This window comes from Colletotrichum abscissum (assembly GCF_030869225.1).
Source record: "Colletotrichum abscissum strain IMI 504890 chromosome Unknown Scaffold_18.1, whole genome shotgun sequence".
Lineage (NCBI taxonomy): Eukaryota > Fungi > Ascomycota > Sordariomycetes > Glomerellales > Glomerellaceae > Colletotrichum > Colletotrichum abscissum.
In genome coordinates, this window is record NW_026850076.1 from 124,679 (window position 1) to 145,426 (window position 20,748).

The following is a 20,748-nucleotide window of genomic DNA, read 5'->3' on the forward strand; positions in this document are numbered from 1 at the left end:
CATTCCCGTTTCACCGTGCGTATCGCAGACTTTCTGCCGAAGTAATATTGGACGACTGTATTGCCCCTTGCTCGTGCTAGTAAAGTGATAAATTAGGTCCAAAAAACACGTCTGAGGCAGTCGGTCACAGTCAACTTCCGTGCAGTCACCAACTCAAGATACCGACCAGCCATGACGTTAGGTCGAGAACACACAACCATAAATTTAGTTATGGTTCATTAGAAGACCCTTGCCCCGTGACTTGAATGATAGAGATGTCGCATTATAGTAATACACAGGACTCGACTACGTATATCAATGTCCCCAACTAAGATGGTAGGTACCTCACTCTGCGGCGTTGCTGGCGCATGTCCAAGGTTTCGCGGAAGATCCACCCTTCGCGATGGACTCAATAGAGACCCACAATCCAAGAACACAAAGCAGGATTCCCACAAGCAAAAGTAGCGAAGACCCCGCGAACCGGCATTTCTGCTGCCAGGTCGAGAACCAATTACCTTTGTGCATCCAGAGCCAGAAAATACCTGGCAGTCCAAAGGAGAACCAACTGGCAAAGGCAGCAGAGACCAGCCCCAGTAGATTGTTGAAGACGGGGATGGATTCAGATATCACCATGCCAATTCCCCAGATACCCAGAGTGATGAGAAGCCAAGAGATTGTCGATACTCGGGTTCTTCTGACCACATGCTTAGTGTTACCAAAGATACGTGTGAACACGTACTGAGAAGCAACGTGGGCGTAAATAACGGCAGCGATGGCAATCGTGGGAATAGCAACGCCCCAAATCGCTTTCCTGATAGTTGCGCTACCTGCTGCAGATAAAGCCGGCGAGGGAACATCGGGGCCCACGTAAACGTAGATAATGACGGCAGCGATAATGTAGAGGGTTGTATCCGTGATCTGAAGGAAGGCAAGTGCTTTTGGCCAATCGTCGGGGTTCTTGAATTCGGCGATGACGCTGAAAAATATCGAATGGCTTGCTAGAAGGGGATTTTGTGAGCCGTAGTCCGTATGGTTTCTGATCTTTTCATTGTGTGGATTACTTACAGAATGCACCTGCAATGTTGGTGACAGCCAGAAAAGCGGGAGAAAAGCCGAGGGACTTGAAGACGTCAATCGACCCACTTCCAATGGGCTTCTCAATGGCAACGTCAATGACCGTGATTAGAACAGCCACCACGATAGATACGCAGGCTTGCGGAAGTTAGCAACCATTCGTGGCAATCAATAGCCGTCTGATGACTCACAAGTTGCTGACATCCAGCTCGTCCACTTCAAGGTCCTAGGAACGTTGAAGACCCAGAAAACCAGCATTCCAACAGCAGCCCAGACGACGGTACATGTTGTACTATTCGTGAGGGTATTCATGCAAATAGTCCACATGAGAATGTGACCTCCCATGAGGAAAACCTGCAGAATAGTCTGGGCCCATCCGAAGACCTCTCGGAAGATGCCACCCATACCAATGGGCTTTCCAATTAACTCGACCGCATCGCCGAAGTGCTGGACGAAGGGGTACTGTTTCCGGAAGTCGGCGAGGAGAAGACCAGAGTAGGTCGCAAGAGCGCTGATTACGCAGATGAGAATGACTCCGGGGACCAGTCCAACGGTTGCAAGGACGGACGGAAGCGATAGAATTCCTAGAGAGACTGTCTCTGCGACGAGGACGATGCCTCCTTGCCTGTACCAACGTCAGCATATCTCTAGGTAAATCTTGCTGTAGAAGAAGCCTACAGCCAATGTAATGTCTTGAAGTTGATCAATTCGCCTTCTTCCTTCTCGATGATGCCGCCCGAGCCCGTCGAGAACGCAGGTGGCGCAATGGGATCTTGCTCATGGCCTTTTGATCCTTGATGGCTGGGCAAATCTTGACGCTCAGGATCGACAGGCGCTCTCATTGCTTCAGCCTCGTTCCCCATGATTTCTGTATTGCGCAATCCGGGGTAAGACTCGGTAAGTAGGAACCGAGTGGTGGGAGATCCTGGCCTCGATCGCGATTCCCTCACAATTCGACTTGCTGAACCGCGGAGAAGGTGGAACCAGTCAGGCTCGGTGGAGCGTTCGAATAGACTCGATCGAAATCAACAGGCCAACATGAACACGCAGCTTGGATCGGTGGAGAAATGGCTTGTTCCTGCAGCGGTTAACTTTGAGGGGCCCCGGATTCTGAGTTGTTCGGGAACGGTTCTCGTCGGCATATGTTTGAGGGAAGAATGTTTTCAAGAAGACGACATTCCGGTTCCTCTCACCTTCGGCAACTTTGGATTGACTCACGCGGGTTCATTCCGCGCCATCTGAGCCGACCAAGGCGTGAATGACATTCGGCTCAAGATTTTCTGACACGATAAAAAAGAAAAGGCATTACTGGATCTGGAACCTCCGCCTAGAGAATGGGACGGCGGGCGAAAATTCAGCAGTTCTTGTTACGTCTTTCAATCCACTTTTGGCCCGCACGGGGACGCCAAGATCCGCCTTGTTCTCGCCAGCGGCAAGTTCAGCGGTACGACTTTGGCGGTTTCGCCTCACAATGAAATGTCAGTAAAATATGTGCCTTCTGTGAGTCTTATTTAAGTTTAATTATGAACGGGGGTGTTGTCGTTGCCGACGGAAATCTGGATGCTATATGTTTTGATGTAATGCATGATAAAGTAGGTCAGCTTCTTTGGAGTTATAGTTGGATTGGCAGGTTATTTCGATGAGCTGGGAAGCAAACCTTAACTTCCCCCTTAACCACCAAATCTATTAGCGCAATACTTGACTCACAAGTACAAATATCACAGAAGACATTGAACTGGCTGCTCAAAAGGGTTAATCAAGCACGATGGACGCCCTGGAGATCATGTTCTCGACGAGATCAGTTCCTATCGCCCAACTGGCATCGCTTTGGATTCAGACTTTTCTACTCATTTGTGGGTCATTAGTCACTCGGCCCAGATGATCTCATAGCGGCGGGTGATCTGCCCAAGACTGCGGGCTGGCGGCAGCACTTTAGCCAAGCAACATTGTGGGGAAACAGGGGACTTGTCCACTATGAGCCCCCACAGTTGAAGTCAGGGTCCAGAGGCTTGGAGCTTGGGTCTCTGCTCCCAAACAACACGAAATGCTCAACGGTGAGAATGCTTATCTTCTGAATGATTCCAATGGAGGAAAGTACTATCTACTTGTTGCGGATCTTAAGTTTTTGTTTTCAAGATTTTTTTTGGTAAGTGTGAACAATTCCAATCAGATACTTGACTGCAAATGTCCTTGTATGAGTAAGGGACAACGTGAGGGGAAACCCCCTTTCGTGAGACTTCCAATTCTGAATTTGCAAATTGGATTCCCAGCATGATGGATCAGCACATTTCAACGTCGCCATCGATCCGTGGGACTGCAAGTTTGCCATGTTTACTTGGCTGAGATTTATTGATGGATAGGCATAGACCTATTCTCACACTAGATGGGAAGCGAGTGGACAAGGAGCGATTCGCGGTTTCTGTCTTTACACGATAACCTTAATTCGAGGATAACACTGGAAATAGCCTGTCCAGAGCACATTATGTTGGTTTCAAGTCAAAGCCATAGCCATTTTGCCTCTGTCTTCCTCGTCCTTCAAGCTGAGTTGAGTTCAAACAGCGTCTCGCAAAGGCAAGGTTTACCAGCCGCAGTGCAGTTCGAGCCGTACGACCAAGTATTATCAGCAGCGCAATACATCTTGAAGTTTGCAAAGGGTTAACATAGGCCTCCCTCCAATCAGATTCTCCGCAAAACTTCTCCTGACTCTTCCAAATGTATCATATGTCCTCCGTTAAATTCGCACCTGATCCGGCCGACCATATCGCAATGTGCGCCTGGTGGCACGCCGCATTCGCGCTTCAACAGAGTGGCTGACAGAGCTTGAACCGTGAAAGAGAAGATGGCAAAAGTAGTTAGCTTCATAGTGATGGCTAGTGAACTTGCCTGGGGCTGAGTGCTTATCCAAAAGAAGACTGGAAATGGATCCGACGTAATGCGAGTAGGTTCTGAGTTTGATGGTGAGAATAAGCAACTGAGCTAAGGGATATGGCCTTACTTATTTTAATTATCATGTTGTCTTTGTTTATGGCAGTATGAGCTCCTACGCCGCATTTAGAGCAGTCTATGTCTCGGTTGTGACCTGGAACACAACAGTACAAATCATTCGAATGGTATTACCTTAGTCCGTTGATGTCAGACAATTAATTTCAATTCGAAGAAGAATGTCTATGACCTTGTAAGGCTGGTATGTGATCGGAAGAAGTACCAGATACTTGATATTACCGCTTGAGTCTTGATGACGGCAGATGTGTACTTGGACACTGTAGGTCGTCAGCATCGTGAGACACCCAGATCGCATGCAGTGATAATGATCACAACAGAGCCCCTGTGCATCATAAGACAGTTTATCAGTATTGAGATATCTAGGTGTCAATGTCACGTAGAAGTTGAGAATGAGAAGTATTGGTATTTCCACTCGTGGTAATGTAGTATGTGTTGCTTGTCCTCTGTGTAGTCTTAGGTAAAATCAGCGATTACAAGAGGAATAGACTGATTGCACGCTCAGTTGAAGTCAGTTACCTTTCTTGATTATATCATCGTGGGCAAGCAGACTCATCCAGTAAGATGCCTCAAGAAGCATGTGTGCGTGATATGTAGTCCAGGCTGACCTGTACCGCAGGTCAGCTGATGTTTCAGTAAGCTGAGTAACCTGCATGCACGTGTAATGAGTTCTCACGATGATAAGAGCTGTATGCCGAGTGCTGTACTTCGACAATCGTGATCTAGCTGATGTGATTGTCACCTAAAACAATACTCGATTTCACAAAGAGTGGCCATGAGTTAGTAAGTGAGCTGTTCCCCCAAAGGTGTACCTGTCTAATCAATTGTCTCCACTACAATCACAAGTATGAATCACGGGCCATGGCTTTACTTTCCACACCTCTCTGATTGCCATTCTGGGATTGTTCCATAGGTACTGAACTGGTAAAGGCTCGAATATTGGAGGTTTTCGGTATTGGGAAGCAATGAGTGATGGTTCTCTACCCGACTGACTGCAAACATTCGACAATCATACGTCTCAATTCTGGACCGTTGAGCATAATGAATTCATGTGTCCTTCAAAGAGCAACGCTTCCTGCGCCGGCCTCCAACCATCTCTTGGTGCCCAAGTGAGAGATGAACTCGCCACCTCTGCCGTTCTCAAGACTGGAGTCGTAGATGACCTTGAGAACATCATTGACAGAGTCTTCTGGAGTAGCGAGCGCAACACCGGGCGCATACTCGTTGAAAATGGCACCGGTCTTCAGAAAGTACTCCTGGTGCACTTCGCTTACTGAAACAAATGATGGTTAGTTTCGGGACTAAAACAGTTATAGTCCACCACAGTCAGAGGGGCTTACGCTTCTGGTTGTGTCCAGTGTCCACAATTCCGGGGCAGATGCTCATGAAAAGGACTCCGTCTTGGGCATACTGGGCGTGGAACTTGCTCACGGCCATGTTCACGCCTGTCTTGCTGATGGAGTAGGGGGCGCTGACTTCGAGGCGGTACTGGTTAACCATCTCATGATCGGCCATACCGGAGCTGATGGCAATGACTTTTTTAACATCTCCCTTGAGTATCAACGGCAAGAAGAGGCTGAATAGGTGGACATTGCCAACGACGTTGATCTTGAAACTCTTCAATAGATCTTCTTCAAGCTCTTCCGGCTTTTCAGCTCTGAAAGAAGTCTAATGTCAGTTGATGATTGATCACTGGGGATTATACTACGCCTCTACGAAAGACCTACTGCTTTCCAATGGGGAGCCAGGTCGAGATAGGCGAGACAAATGCTGCGTTGGCAATGAGGTAGTCAAGTTTGCCTCCGGTGATCTTGGAGACTTCCGGAACCGATTTCTATGCAAGCTGCATCAGCTTCCGAGACCAAGGCTTCAGTGTTTTGTGCCAATTAGAATTTGCAAACCTTGATGCTTTCGTAGTCGACTAGCTCGAATTCCACGATGTGAATATTGGGACGGTCTCCGAGCTCCTCGGCAATCTTTTTCTCGACAGCAGCCTTATCGCGAACGCTGCCAATCACGGTATTATTGGCGTCCTCGGATAATTTCCTGAGGAATCCCCACTGTCATTCTGGTCAGTTCCATCTCTTCAAACACAAAAGTCAAGAAAAGCTCAAGGGCTGACGTACGCCAATGCCGCGGTTGACTCCTGTGATGAGATAGGAAGGCATCTCTGAGTGTGTATGGTAAGCTTCCAACGTGATGTGGTAGAGAAATTGGTTTTACTAGCTGTCGAGGTTGAATGCTGAATCTGCTGGCGTAGTTGATGTGATGAGCCCAAATGATAAGAAGCACAGAGGCATCATGGCAGTTTATATACACACGTATCCTCTTCAATCTCGTATGTTCGGTTTCCGTGCCCCTCCCGAGTTCGAGCATGGAATGAGTAATGTGATTGGGCCTTGCCCAAAACGAGTGCAACTTCCAACGAGATTATGCAGGCTGGAGGGACGCTTTCCACATTACCCTGGACGCTATCAGAGGGTTACTCCAACCCGGCGCCACATCATTGGGAGTTGCTGACGCTCGTGAAGGCGAAGGTTTCCACAGTCATTGCACATCTGGTAATGAAAGATGCGCACCCGCCCGAAACGTGGAGGGAATTTCTCTGATCATCGAATTCTAGATCGCATGAGTAAGCAATCGCATGCACAGTGACGCTAGGAGAACTGCTACCATTGTGTCTCGCAAAAAGATGCCCACACTCTTCGGTGCTTATGTTCCCCATGCAAATTTAATTGGCTAGTCTGTTGATACGCTAGGGTGAGCATCCTTCGCAAAAAGTTGCCCAGTAAATTCGTCAGTCGGAAGTTTCCTAGCGTCTACCCTGGTGAATTGCACTAAGATGGCGTGCATCTTCGACCCCTGAGACAACGCCGTCTCGCCCGCTTAGAAATCAAAAGCGAACAGTGGTCAGCTTCGTCCTTTCTGAATGATCTATCTAGAAACCAGTCAGCAAGCAACTTTTTGCGAATGAGTCTGTGATTATATTCCCCTTCTCGATTCGGGATCACCTCATTCTCTCGACGATACGAAAAACATGACAAACTCAAGGAATGCGGCTGCCGTAGCATCGTCGAAGAAGCGCTGTGGAACTTGCATAGGTACGCTAGACTCGATTGGTCCTGAGCACCAAAATGAACCGTCTGGACGCATTTCCCTTCATTGTTCGCTCATATTATGCAGAGAGCTCTGATCAGTAGGCACTCTGAGTATTGACGGTTTCGGCAGATCGCAAAGTCAGTTGTGACCGCCGGTTTCCACGCTGTACGAACTGCATCAAATCCAACCGCAAATGCCAGGGCTACGGGCTTCGATTGTCCTGGCCAAGGGCTACTGATGGCAAGAGGTCACTTATCAGCCGAGCCGCATTATTCCCTCGGGTCAATAATACTTCAGGTCGATTACATATGATCAATGCGACCTCATGGGACATCGAAGTACACAACTTCCTTATTGCTAGGCGCATGATACGTCCCATCATGAAGTATCCACTGCCATGGTCCTCGTCCGGATCAAATGCCACCGACCAAAGCCTTTTCCGTTTCTGTAAGCATAAGATATCAGACCTCCCTCTCAGAGCGGCATGCCTGACGGTGGCTCACTCTTTTTTCCAGTTCGAGAGACCCTGAGACCGAATCTTTCAAGTTTCAGTAGTCAACCCCTAGGAGAAGTATTGCTTCGGATTGCCCTATCGGAAATCTCCCATGCTGGCAAAGCCTTGCAGCACGCGTTGCTTGCCTTTTCAGCACAGTATCGGTACGGACCGGTATTTCGTGCCGAGGAGCTGAAACTATCGGCTTTGCGTGCTCTGTCTCTGTCAGCTGCTGAAGGCATGTCTGCCCACAAGGCTGTTCAGCACGTAGCAGCTGGGATGGTTCTTTGCATGTTTGAGGTATGATATGATTCTCTTGTATTCTACCTAACCTATACAGAAGGTCTGTGGAGATCATATGCTGTTATGTTGCAAAAGGAATTCTGGAATATTCTCACTCACTATTCTTACAGACCCAAAAGAGCTCGCATTCAACAAATCATTGGCTTTGCTATCTACGCTCTTCGCGAACTCTCATCGAAAGTGTCTCGCTTGAGAAATTTTGGAGGGTCTCAGACGCTCCCATGTTGCTGGAGTGGGTATCATATCATGAGATATTAGCTCGATTCAGCCTTCGCCATTGGAGGAAACCCAAAGCGCTGCTACCAAGTCAGGTAATTTGCGACACAAGGCCGTTCACTTCGCCAGAGATGAGGAAGAAAGCCCGTGTTGAGCTTTCGATGATCATGGGCCAAGCATCGTTGGAAAGTAAGCGATTCTTCCAGCCGTTGGGTCTTCTCTCCGAGGTTGTTGCGGAAATTCTACCATCCGATAATCCCGAGACCCACACACAGGAGTATCGATGCAAGATCAGAACACTCAAAGCGGAAATCGAGAGCTTGCGGGTAACAGCATCGTACAGCCGCGCGGATCTGAAGTCGGAGAGGATCGCCGCGAAGTCTGAAGTATATCGGCTTTCAACGCTGGTGTACCTAAGTCGCACTACCGACCAAGGCGAGCGAGAGGATTCTGGCGTAGCTGCCTTGGTCGAACGAGGACTACAGCTCCTCCCTTTGATGGGCACCTGTGAGAGACCGTTGCCGCTTCTCATATTCGGATGTGAAGCGCGTACCGACGAGGAAAGGCTTCGCATCTTGAATCTGGTTTCCAACGCGGAGAAGACTCTTCCTGATCGCGAACTTCATTCTATTAAGAAGTTACTTCATGCTCTTTGGACACAAGATGATCTGCATGCCGACAATATTCTCAAGCCGACTTACATAGAGAAACTATCGGCTGTGTTTAGTGCCAGCGAGTTGCTTCCTCACTTCGCTTAGCTTGGATTCAACATTGTTGTTGTGCTAGCAGCATATAAAGAACAGATATTACGAAAACAACAGGGACAATGTAGATTTTTTCAACGCTGGTAACGTTAGCCTGTTGCCTTCATCTTTAGCAAAACGGACCGAAGGACGTTGTTTCACGCACCTTCAGCGCAATACTATCAACAAGCAAATTGTGCTTTTTCCTGCAGACTAACATGTTGCCGTGACCCTGTTGTGATCCAATGTGGGAATGTGCTGCGTTGCATGGTTTAGAAAAGCTGAATTCATACATCCGGTAATCCCGTCCGCAAGGAGAAGGTCTACAAACACGGGCATTGTACAGCCTCGACTTGACTGTAGCAAGTTTTCTCGATCATCAAATCACCACCATTAAAGACGCCTAACCGGAAAATTTGCCAAGCTGACAAGAAAGCTTCCCCGCAATCTCGACAAACCTTCAAGCAGCCCATGCAACAATATGTCTGTGAAAGTCGGCTTCTAGACGAACCCTGGACCCCGTCCATCATCGACCGGACCAATCCAGCCGAAGAAGTGGGCCCGGGTGGAACGCGGAGATCTCCCGGCATCTGTCTAGGTTCGGACCAAGCTACGGCAGCCAGCTCCAGCCAGTCATATCTTGCCGAACCAAGGTGTCAAACCTCCGAGCTTCCCCCCAGCCAGGCGATGCTACATTCCTTGGTCTCCGAAAATCGATGACGTTCCCTGCCCGAAGAGCCCACGAAAGCGCAACTGCCATGCCGCACGCTGATATTCTGGGACCCGTGACGTAAGGTTAATAATTTCGTTCCAAGTGAAGCAAGGATTGAGAAAACCATAAGAAGTCGGTCCAAGATCACATTGCGCGGGGAAGCAGCGCTGCAGTTCAGACCTGTGGATAGAGCATCACAGTTCAGCATGTCAAAACCAGTCCTCGTCGTCATTGGTACCGGCTGGGGTGGATTCACCCTCACTCAAAAAGTCGACCTAGCGAAATACGATATCAAGGTCATTTCGCCAATTCGAACAATCCAGTACACTCCCTTGCTGGCCAGCGCGGCATGCGGGCTATTCAACTTCCGTCTCGCGGAAGAGCCGGTCAGGCGGAAGCACAGGACGGAAATGGAGTACTACAAGGCTTTGGCGGAAGACATCGACTTTGAAAAGCGGATAGTCCGATGCAAGACTGATGCACCCACCGCAGGCGAAGCCCCGACTACCTTTGAAGTGAGGTACGACAAGATTTGCATAGCGCCTGGATGCGGTACTCAGGACTTCGGCACACCGGGCGCGAAAGAGCACGCTCTTTTTCTGAAGACAACCAATGATGCCCGCTTGATCCAGCAGCGCATTCTCCAAATGCTCGATAAGGCGTCTCTTCCAACGACAAGCGAACAAGATCAGCTAGACTATCTCAACATTCGAATTGTCGGCGGCGGAGCTATCGGTATTGAGGCTGCCGCTGAGCTATGGGACCTCTGGTTCGAAGATATGCGTTTTCTGTTTCCTCACCTCGATGGTAAGGTGACCATCACCATTCACGACGTCGCGCCCAAGATTTTGTCCACTTTTGACGCAAACTTGAGCGAATACGCTACGAGTTCGTTGCAAGGGAAGCATGTCAAGATCAAGACCGGGTCACACATTCAGAGTGTTGAAGCCGATGCGATCTTCACGAAGGAGGACGGGCGTTTGCCGTACGGACTGCTGATTTGGGCTACGGGCAATAAGGCAAGCACCTTGGTTGAGAAGCTGCCTGTCAAAAAGCCAGAGAGCGGTCTGCCTCGCATCTTGACTGACAAGTATCTTCGCGTCTTACATCCAGATGGAAGTCCAATGAGCGATGTTTACGCGCTCGGCGACGCCGCTGATATCGAGGGCGAGTCGTTACCCACTCTGGCTGAGGTAGCTTTGCAAAAAGGCGAGTATCTCACGACCATTCTCAACTCGAATGCCGATCCTGTTCCTTTCAACTACAAGCAGAGAGCACTCTTGGCCTACCTAGGCCGCCACGACGGTATCATTGGTGGTAAGCAGGAGTGGACGGGGATGAGCGCGTGGTTGGCTTGGCGTTCTGGAAGCCTAGGCTGGACGAGGAGCTGGAGGAGGAAGATCATGATCTCAATAAGCTGGTTGTTCATCTGGCTAGCGGGCAGAGATATTGCAAGACCTTAAGTAATTCGATGGGAAGTTAAGCATAGGTGTGTGTATCAAACCACAGAATGGCAAAATGACATCAAAGTTAAAACAGAATGGGTCAAATTTGCTTGCGGTTGCGATCTTGGTTTATGATGCCGATGCCTTGGTGATGAAGTGTAAAATTATTCTGTCAAATCTGAGTAGATGAAACAATCATAGACAACCATTCCCATCCTATCGTTGGAATCGAATCCGGACCGCGTCCAAAGCCGAACAGATTAGATGATCGATGGAAAGTAACAGCTATTTGCAAGGTAGAGCGAGTAGTTTCTACTACTTGTTAGCATGTTTGTTTGATTATATTTAGAGACACAATCACTTACAACCCCACTTGACGCAGCAGTAGTCAGTACCTCCGGTGTGCTGAGAGCAAGTGTATCCAGCAAGACATCCCTGGAAGGCGCAAGTGAACTTGGAGCTGTAGCAAGCACCGATGTCGAGGACCTCAGCACGAGGCTCCACCACCTCAGTTGGCGCGGCGGTGGCAGTGGCAGACAGAAGCCCGAGGGCAAGAACAAAGACTTGAGAAGGCTGGAAGAGCATGGTGACGATTGTTTGAATGAGTGACTTGAAGTGAGGCTCTTGTTTCTGGGGATGATGGTAGGCTACAGTGAGATTCAAGTTCAGCAACAGCGCGAACCGTCTCTATTTAACCTTCGCCAATAGCTCTGTTGTTGATGGTAGCAGCGTTTGGCAATCGATCGGGTTTGCCGAAGAGTACTCATCTCGCATTCGCTCCATAACGAGCAGCCTGGCTCACCAGCGCATATGAATTTGCTGACATGATTTAGTAGAGTCTTCCTTCTCACATTGACTCGTGTTTTCCGGAACTTAAACCCCTAGCTACCGGGGCTGTCCGCAAGCGCAAACAATGCCTCAAATCATCAGGTCCACAGAGAATGCAAGATTAGGAGTGCTGCTGAGTAACGAGACTGCAGGCGCTATTCGTGCTTGACGGCTATTGTTTGTGGTAGTGTCCAAAGATCACGGACACGGCTTCGTACATGTATGTACAACAAGAAAATGAGAGCCAACTTCGTCTGCTTTCTCTCCTACGTATTCAGGTGGCACTCCTTCGAACTAATGGCCGTCTGGAGAAAACTTGAGCCAGACCGAGTGCCTTCATCTTGGAACTGCAATCGCAGTGAGGGCTGCATCAAACTTGCTTTCTGGGTTGAGTGAGCTCAGTACGGTGTCAACGAGCCCAACTCCGCGGTACCGACATGCCTGTTGGTATTCCTGGCAAGATAATATGAACATAGCTTGATCGGCAAAAACCCTTTGCGAAGTGGATTGGAGGACGTGTTTGAGTCAGTCAACTAATGTACGTGTGACAGGAAACCGGAGAGGCAGAAATATTCAGCGACATGCCTATTCCCGTTACGCGTATTCTCACTTCAAGCCAGTCATCCAAAGACTGTAATCACGATTTGTAAAACTGACAGTCTGATAGTAAGCTACCACATATTGATATACCTGAATTCTATTCCAATCCCGGCAGCATAGAGGTCATCCGTGTTGATTTTTCACCAGAACCACTAAAGACACTGATAAGAAGAATCGCATCCGCAAGTTTAATAGTCTCCGGTGCACTGCAGTTTTAGCTCTTGTTTCGATTCGTCACTCACGAGGGAAGGTCACTTTCACAACAAACATAGCATCACTAGCCTGCGCAGATGTTGTCAATATAAGAAGGTTTTGTTTCAAGGTCATTCTGTCAGAGGCTGATGACGGATGACATCTGACGGAGTTAAGGCGGCCGGGGACATTGGAGGAGTATGGGGACAACGCAGGACTGAAAATCGTTTCCAAGTATTCTCGCAATGAAGGCTGATACACCGGGGTTTATTTGCTGATATGAGTATGAGTCTTTTGGGTACATTAAGACACATGTGGTCCCGGACAACTTATTATTGTGGGCTATCCCACTTACACATGAGTCGACGTGGTCCCATATGTGGCGGAGTTGATCTCCACAAGAGTAACGAAATTAACACCAACTTGTTTCTGAGGAACCAGATGGTTTTACGTTAAATCTCGTTCTGAGATAATCGCTTTCAATGAGAAAAAGGCAAATTAAGTGTTCAAAAAGGCACATCCCCAGCTGCAATTATGTGCGCACGCAAAACCTCAATTCATCAAGCAAATCAACTCAACCCACGCCAAGCCACGAAGCCTGATGATTTGCTGAATGACTCCGTCTATCAAAGGGGCCCGAATATTTGGTCCTGTCATGTATGCTCTGCTGATCGGCGCGGAGTATGGTAGGAGAGTGGGAGTCGGGGCACAGTACCAGCCCCCAGGGTACCCCGAGTCCTTGAACCTGGGGGAGACGATCCTTATTTCCCCGCGAGAACCCTTACCCAGCGCCCTCCCCGGATGATATTAAAGTCGTCGCATTGCATCTCCACCACTTGACCCAGCTACTCATTCGCATGACATCCTACCATAGAGCGTCAGGTACACTGCAAAAGAGATGACAACTGCCAAGACTCAGAATACGAGATTACAGGGAAGAAATGCCGGTCAAGGATCACGATTCTCCAGAATCCAAGCTATGGCGGGCGGGTCAGATGCAATTGATATTAATACCCCATTGAGTAAGGATCCCGTTCGCCAAGAGGTGTGAGTCTAGACGACGAAGCTTGTCGCTCTGATCAGTCATCACCCTTGCATTGATGACCTCAATTGATGTACATTCGGCTTCAAATCACAATGCCAACTTGGAAAGTTACTTTCAGATGCATCTTCTTTATTGTCCTATCAACTATATATGCCCAAAATGACACCTACAAATCTCAAAAATGGGAGAGCCAAGGTCCAAAACCCAAGGCAGCGAAGTCTTATAAACATCCTCATTCCATCGTAAGAAACAGCGCTCCTCCGCTCATCTCTGATGAGGGAATCCCAACTCCTTCATGTACAAGGTGAGCGAGCTGCGAAACGCTCTTGGCCGTCGGAAAGGGCGGAACGTCTTCTCGCCCCCCGCGGCTGGCTTTCGGTCGGTTTGACGAAATTTGCCGGTTCTTGACGAGGAACCGCTTACGCGCCGTTGCCGTTGTAGGCAACCAGGTTGGGGGAGCTGTTGAGGGTACCGGTGATCTTGCCAGAGGTACCAAGGGCCTTGATGCGGGCAACGATGGAGGCGGGGGTGCTGAGGCCCTCGACGGACTGGAGGTAGTTGACGAGGCCGGCGACGTGGGGGGAGGCCATGGAGGTACCGGAGATGGTGTTGGTGGCGGTGGTGGAGGTGTACCAGGTGGACAGGATGGAGCTGCCGGGGGCGAAGATGTCCAGGGAAGTTCCGTAGTTGGAGTAAGAAGCAATGGCCCAGGTGCTGGTGATGGCACCGACGGTGATGGCGTTGGCAGCGTTGGCGGGGGAGACGTTGGCGGCGTTCTGGGCCTCGTTACCGGCGGCGACGACGGTGGTGACGCCGGAGTTGTAGGCGGCGTTGATGGCAGTGGTCCAGGCGGTGGAAGCGGGGCCGCCGAGGGACATGTTGATGACGGACTTGCCGGCGCGGCCCTTGGTGGTGATGTCGTTGACGGCCCAGTTGTATCCGTCGAGAATGACCGAGGTGGAGGCGGAGTTGCCGACGAAGACCTTGACGGAGATCAGGGAGGTGAGCTTGGCGACACCGTAGGTGGTGGAGCCAATGGTGCCAGCAACGTGGGTGCCGTGGCCGAGGGTGTCGGTGTGGGCACCGCCGGCGGCGTTGTAGCCGAGCGAGGCGCGGCCGCCGAAGTTGGTGTGGGCGGTGTTGATGCCCGAGTCGACGACGTAGGCGAAGGTGCCAGTGCCGCCGGCGCTGTCGTAGATGTACGAAGTAGAGCCGGAGGTCTTGTGGGAAATGGTTCCGAGACCCCAGGGAGCACCAGTCTGGGTGACAAGGGCGCTCAGAGTGTAGATCTCGTCACGCTCAACGGCAGCGACCTATCCGTAGTGTCAGAGTGGGCTCTTTCAATGCACCGGAGCTTTAAATCTTACCTCAGGGCTGGCCTTGATAGCCTCAATGGTGGCATCGTCGAACTTGCCAGAGTATCCCTGGAAGGAGTTGAAGGAGTAGGTGCGCTCGGCGCCGGTGAACTGGCGCTTGTCGAGGCTGCGGGAGTGAACATCGTTGACCCAGCTCAAGTGAGAGGTGAGTCCCTGGGAGCCGACGGAGCTCTTGAGGGTGATGATGTAGCTGTTCTCAGCCCGGGTCTGGACCATGGTCTCGGCAGCTCTCTCCTTGAGAGTGGGAGCAGCGAAGCCGCAGGTAGCAGCTGCGAGCAGCGCGAGTTGCTTGAAACCGACCATTGTGACTGTCGATAGACCGAGATGCAGGAGTTGGAGTTGGGATTGTAGGAGAGGATGAGGGGTGAGGAGTGAAAAGAGACCGAATATCGTGGGTTGTTGAAAGCCGTTATATAGATTTCCTCCTCGTCATTGAAATCGAGTGAGGCTCGATGTTCGTCCGTTGCATGTCATGTAAGTGGCTGGCTCATCCAGGCCCTCGATGGTGCATTACTGCTTGCAGACAGAGTTCCGGGGCGCCCTACGAGAAGCAGTACGTACATGATTCGGACCCTTGCTCGGAAAACAGCCATCGCCGCAGGGTCCAAGTCGGGATGAACCTGTCAAACTTGGATATGTCGCCAAAAGTTACGCTGGCGGTTGTACAGCAAGTGAACCCAAGTCGATAAGACGACATGGTCCGCGGAAAGGGGAAGGAGAGTACCAATGGCGCCATGTGGCGACATAAAGCAGCCATCTCAGAGGCTTGTGCGACAAAATCAAAAATAGGAAGTTGATTGACGGCGATATTGGTGATGCAGCAAGCTGGGTGAGAGAGGAGGCATGCTAGACCGGCTTGGCAATGCAACAAAGCTATCAGATGGTCGCAAGTGACTTTAAGATTGGGCGTTCGACGGCTTTTGCAGGCATCTCAAGCCCTCTGTCGTCACCTGGTTAGGTACAACCAGTAAGCTTTGAACGATACCAGGACTTACAAGACAAGAAGCGAACATTTCGAGGATCAATATCGCATAGTGGAGATACGCGTCCCGCGGGCACGGGAGAGAAGCGGATAGAGGCTCGACAAACAGCTGTTGTGGGCGCCGCTGTTGGACGGAAATGCAGCGGTGACAACATCAGCATTTGGACGGCCCATTGGAGTGGTCTTCCAGTCCCATTCTTCGCGCAGTACAAGGCGAGAGTTGTCCGAGCCAAGAGCCACCAATGAAATCGAGTTGTCGAATACTAATGGCCATTAGCAATATACCTCAACGTCCAGTCCTAAGACCGGTACGGTCCTCGGAACGGCAGTGCCAAGGCTTTTTTATGCATAAATTCAGGATGCGGTGGATTCCCGGGCTCTCGCGCCTGGCCCCTGTAGGATGGTCGAGAAACGACATCTTTTCTGTCCTGATGCTAGACAAAAAGTCTATGGACCCGAATTAATGGCAGCTGATGCGTATGAGGTCGCTTTGCAGGTTGTAAATGTCGGTGTTGGTGATGTTGATGGCCTCAGCGCCCACTCAACCCCAAAAGTTCCAACCTATGAGATCTTGGAGACTTGGACCACCTTCATTGTTGCTCCTCATCTCCATCCCTAAACAGGGCTTGAGCTTCAAATGGATGCATCGGGGGTCCGGGGTGGCAGACGATATCGCAGGCCATAGTGAAGCTGTGGTTCGTCGAAGGAAGGTTGATCCTCGTGCGTCAAGGCGATGTTACCCCAGGTGAGATATCTCGCCTTCCTAATCCGGCAGTTGACCGTGGAGCGTGACAGTCGGCGATCGGGGTGGGATGATAAGTTCTGGGGGAATTGGGGGCTGCCAAAATGCACCCCAGGAGAGGATGATGGAGGATAGGTAGCAAATGGCGAATTAGTCGTGATAAGTGCCACCGATGAGTGAATTGCTGCATTTCTATCGTTGATTCTAGAGTGAAGTGTCCGTTGCACGACGGTGGATCGCATGTGGCGGCCGAGGGCGGATATGTTGGCGCCAGGCTCAGACCAAGCAGCCCGCAGCTAAGGTAGTTGTATGTGGCCCGTCGGAGAGCATTTCCGAGGCGGAATTCATGTAGACCTCCGCGTCTACTACCATGGCTCTCAGAGGCCAGCTGCAAAAAGCCAGCAATGTACGCGCCGCTGCCTGTTGCATGGACATGGGGCACGCTGTTGTGCCCTATCCTGATTGCGGTGAGTTGACTTGGACGCATATTCTTGTTTAATGCATGCAAAATGCCAACAGAGCCAGGGAGCCAAATGAAATAGACGTTAATGTCAAGGATCAGAGCTCCTGTGGAGACTCACCCACAACAGAAGATCCTTGAAGCAGCTCATCGTAGCCCCTCACTCCCGATCTAGAGCTCCCGAACTTGATTAAGCACGCAACGAAGTCCGCAGCTTTCTCACGCAAGGAAAGCTCTCTTGCTCTTGAGAGCTCTGATCCTCTTTAGGTCGGAGGAGGGTCTCCTAGGATGTTGAGATAAGCTGGTTGGTCTACAGCACATCTCGGCAGAGGCTGGCCTGTGCTGGGCTTCCCCAAGGTCCATGCCAGAGATTTTGGACCTTCACGCAATTATCAGCGCATATCAGCGCGTCCATACTTGGACGAGTGGACGAGCAAGTGAAGTGTTCGCCGCGTGTGTTCTAGGCTTCTAACTGGACATCGCTCGTTGGAGACCCCTGGTTCCTGATCAAGATCCCTGAAAGGAGGAACACATGTACGCCGTCAGCAGCCACCCGCACCTTTGTTCGAAGAAGAGCTCAGAATAGGGTTGGCCGAGACATCTGTGAGTCCAAGCCTTCACGAGTCGTGGAACCCCGCATCCTTGGTAGCGGGAAACGCCACATGATTTTGTGGCTCGGCAAGATATCTCAAACATTGAATAATTGCTACCAAAATTGAATAAGTGTATCCGTAGATCGGCGACATTATGAGGTGGGAAAAGAGAGAGAAATCCCGGGCGGCAAGAGACAAGATACCTTGGTACTTAGAAGCGGTAGGAGCCCCGTGAATCACATGCTGCGGGCAGTGTACGTATCGGAGTACGTACTCTGAAGGTACCCGCTTTTCCACCTCAAGGCGGGCCTCTCCGAAATTCCCGCCGGCAAGTGGGGGCTCGAGCCGTAGTAGGTGCAGCCTATGATCCGAGCGTCTTCCCATGGCACCGATAACGTGATAAGGTAGTGGGCCCTCCTGCTTTAGCGATGCTGACATGATCCAATTCCCCTGCCCTTTCGGAGCGGAGATGGTGGGATGGCAACTCCCCGAATGTCACCTCTGGCCTTTGCCTCTCTTTCCTGTCAGCCAGGACTCTGAAGCTTCGCACGATTCAGTAAAGTAAGAAGCGGGGGGCAAGCTCTTGAGTATTCCAGATTCCAGCCCCATGATCTCCATTCGTGATCAAGCTTAACTCACACAACCGTCATCCTACCGCCACAACCTTCTCCAGTGCGGCGTGCCCAAGTTGGTTGTTTTGCCGTTCCATGCTACGAAATCCCATCCGCGTAAACCTTCTTGACCCTGGAACTCAGCTAGCACTCCGCTCTTCCAACGTCCTTCCAGACTTGTACTGTCCTGCAGGCTAGCCAAGACGGGATCAAAGGCAACAGCACAAATCACGAGAGATTCAGGCGCTACATCAACTCAAGTAATTCCTGTACTACAACGGAGTCTCAAGCCTTTCATTTCCACCACCCTTGTCACCCTCGAGTCTCGCGGCGGCAGAACAGCAGTATCCTACCTAGGCTCGGGGCCGCTGCCGAGATCTTGTCTGATGTGGGGTGATGGATCAAAAGCTCTTCCTTCTGATGCTTGTCTACGGAGCACCGACATTGACTTTCGTCCTACCCAGCAATTGATGGGCCACAAGTGCTTTACAGCTATTGACAACACAGGCACTCGGACACACCCACAGGCTACGCAGCACTGACCACTGCTGCAGTCATTCAATAGCTTGAGGGCTACAACAGCAGCCTTGACCGAAATAGTCATGTCACACAACACACTGCCAGTGTGTTCGCCGTTGGGCCATGCGTTAGGCTACCGCCCAACCTCCACCACCAAAATTCCCACGATGGCATCGCTTGCTGAAAGGGGGAGGTGACCATCAAGGTACGGCTCTGAACCGGACAGACTGAGAAGGTTCAAAGCTAGTGGCCTTCTGGAAGGCAGTTTAGGCATGTCCTTGGAACCGCAGTCACGATTTCTTGCCAAAGAATGGTGGTATCCTCTGCAGAACCAGTTCTAGCCTCCCCGCCTCTACCGACCTGCCACACTCGACGACCCCAGCCAGGAACCACCGGCATTCCAAGAACCTACAAATGCTTGGCTCCCATCTATGCCAGGGTTCTTCAGCACTACCGCTTTACTGCTGCGAGATCACTTTTGCCAAGACAAACAGCTGGTGGTGTGGTTTCCTCACCTTCCTTTCACGACGATCACTCGAAACCGCCGTCATGAACCGCGAGTAGCCTTAGAACACTCGTGACTCGGGTTCCGGATTACATCACATACTATCGGGCTCTATCGAATCCAGGACGTCCTACCTAAATACGATGATGGTCACGACATCGTCGCACAATCTCATGCTCCGGTGGCATCAATCCCGATGGCCTGAGACTTCGGAGATATGAACGGTTACGATATGCCTCGGATGCCGCCAAGACCTGGCCTTACCTGGAGTATCCATATACTTCCAAAGTCAAGATCCCCGACTTGAGGAACAATGCAACATCGAGGATCCGGAGTAAGATCCGGCCGAGTTCGCCGTTACACCCAATTGGGAACCCTATCCAGCCCCAGCGTGTCACGCCGCAAGGTAGCTACGCCGACGGCGTTCCGCCCAGCTGAAGCCTCGCCACCTACTCTATAAGGCGAGCGGGCGACGCGCCAATGGCACTCCAATGTGTCGGCGTGCAGCCGACGTATGATGGCTAATAACCGCCTTCCTAAACCTCACCCTCTCACGCAGGTGAATAGCCCGAAAGAGATCACTCGCCATCTCCGAGAGTTATGACGAGACGCTATTACTCTGTCTTGGATATTCAGCTCGCCGTACCTGCCTTGTTGAGCAACACTAGAAGTAAAGTTCGACAGCCTCAGCATTACAGCTACCATCGCTAGTGTATTTCTACTTCCTCAAACTCCCTCCATTTCATCAGACAGCTCGGGCTCCTCCCGTCGTTGTTCCCGTCCTCTTTGCCGCTGTCTATGACCTTGCTCTGGTCTCTCAACGACATCGTTTCCTTCCAGCCCTTCTCCGCGGCAATCGCGACAGAAGCCCTCGACCGGGAGGACGCCGTTCATCCACTGGTGAACCCAGGTGTTTCGTGGGCATGGTCTCGCTCCATCCCTGACACGTTGACATTGTTCGTCTCGAAAGCAAACACCCAAGTGCATGCATTCGGACTCGCCAGTGAAGTAGTATTTGTGGCACATCCTTTATTCTGAGTATAGGTGCTTGATGTAAACCTTATATCTGACTTCGATGGAATTGTGAGACGTGCGGCTTGAGATCAGATTTCGTTGATCTTGGGCATTCCTGACTGACTAATTCTTTGTCCTTGCGATCTCACATGCAGCTTCAGAGAATATGAAGCTTGAGAGAGTCAATAATGTCTAGTCAGGTCTGCAACTTATATAC

At 50.7% G+C, this 20,748-nt stretch overlaps 7 protein-coding genes across 7 annotated transcripts; 2 read left to right on the plus strand and 5 right to left on the minus strand.

Annotated features, from left to right (window-relative positions):
- Positions 1-324: 324 nt before the first annotated feature.
- On the minus strand, positions 325-1,916 carry CABS01_08035 (transmembrane amino acid transporter; the record flags this gene model as incomplete). The annotated part of the gene is made up of 4 exons (XM_060541397.1): positions 325-977; positions 1,045-1,191; positions 1,245-1,678; positions 1,732-1,916. The coding sequence occupies 4 exons, from the start codon at positions 1,914-1,916 to the stop codon at positions 325-327; spliced, it is 1,419 nt and encodes a 472-aa protein (XP_060402201.1).
- A 3,195-nt stretch (positions 1,917-5,111) lies between these two features.
- On the minus strand, positions 5,112-6,221 carry CABS01_08036 (short-chain dehydrogenase; the record flags this gene model as incomplete). The annotated part of the gene is made up of 5 exons (XM_060541398.1): positions 5,112-5,326; positions 5,394-5,710; positions 5,781-5,887; positions 5,955-6,113; positions 6,180-6,221. 5 exons carry the CDS (start codon positions 6,219-6,221, stop codon positions 5,112-5,114), a joined length of 840 nt encoding a protein of 279 aa, XP_060402202.1.
- A 2,074-nt stretch (positions 6,222-8,295) lies between these two features.
- On the plus strand, positions 8,296-8,922 carry CABS01_08037 (uncharacterized protein; the record flags this gene model as incomplete). The annotated part of the gene is made up of 1 exon (XM_060541399.1): positions 8,296-8,922. The coding sequence occupies one exon, from the start codon at positions 8,296-8,298 to the stop codon at positions 8,920-8,922; it is 627 nt and encodes a 208-aa protein (XP_060402203.1).
- A 903-nt stretch (positions 8,923-9,825) lies between these two features.
- Positions 9,826-11,082, plus strand: CABS01_08038 (uncharacterized protein; the record flags this gene model as incomplete). The annotated part of the gene is made up of 1 exon (XM_060541400.1): positions 9,826-11,082. One exon carries the CDS (start codon positions 9,826-9,828, stop codon positions 11,080-11,082), a length of 1,257 nt encoding a protein of 418 aa, XP_060402204.1.
- A 154-nt stretch (positions 11,083-11,236) lies between these two features.
- On the minus strand, positions 11,237-11,649 carry CABS01_08039 (uncharacterized protein; the record flags this gene model as incomplete). Its single annotated transcript, XM_060541401.1, has 2 exons — positions 11,237-11,349; positions 11,430-11,649. 2 exons carry the CDS (start codon positions 11,647-11,649, stop codon positions 11,237-11,239), a joined length of 333 nt encoding a protein of 110 aa, XP_060402205.1.
- A 2,499-nt stretch (positions 11,650-14,148) lies between these two features.
- CABS01_08040 (subtilase) lies at positions 14,149-15,408 on the minus strand (the record flags this gene model as incomplete). The annotated part of the gene is made up of 2 exons (XM_060541402.1): positions 14,149-15,042; positions 15,097-15,408. 2 exons carry the CDS (start codon positions 15,406-15,408, stop codon positions 14,149-14,151), a joined length of 1,206 nt encoding a protein of 401 aa, XP_060402206.1.
- Positions 15,409-15,646: 238 nt separating this feature from the next.
- CABS01_08041 (uncharacterized protein) lies at positions 15,647-15,862 on the minus strand (the record flags this gene model as incomplete). The annotated part of the gene is made up of 1 exon (XM_060541403.1): positions 15,647-15,862. The coding sequence occupies one exon, from the start codon at positions 15,860-15,862 to the stop codon at positions 15,647-15,649; it is 216 nt and encodes a 71-aa protein (XP_060402207.1).
- Positions 15,863-20,748: the final 4,886 nt, after the last annotated feature.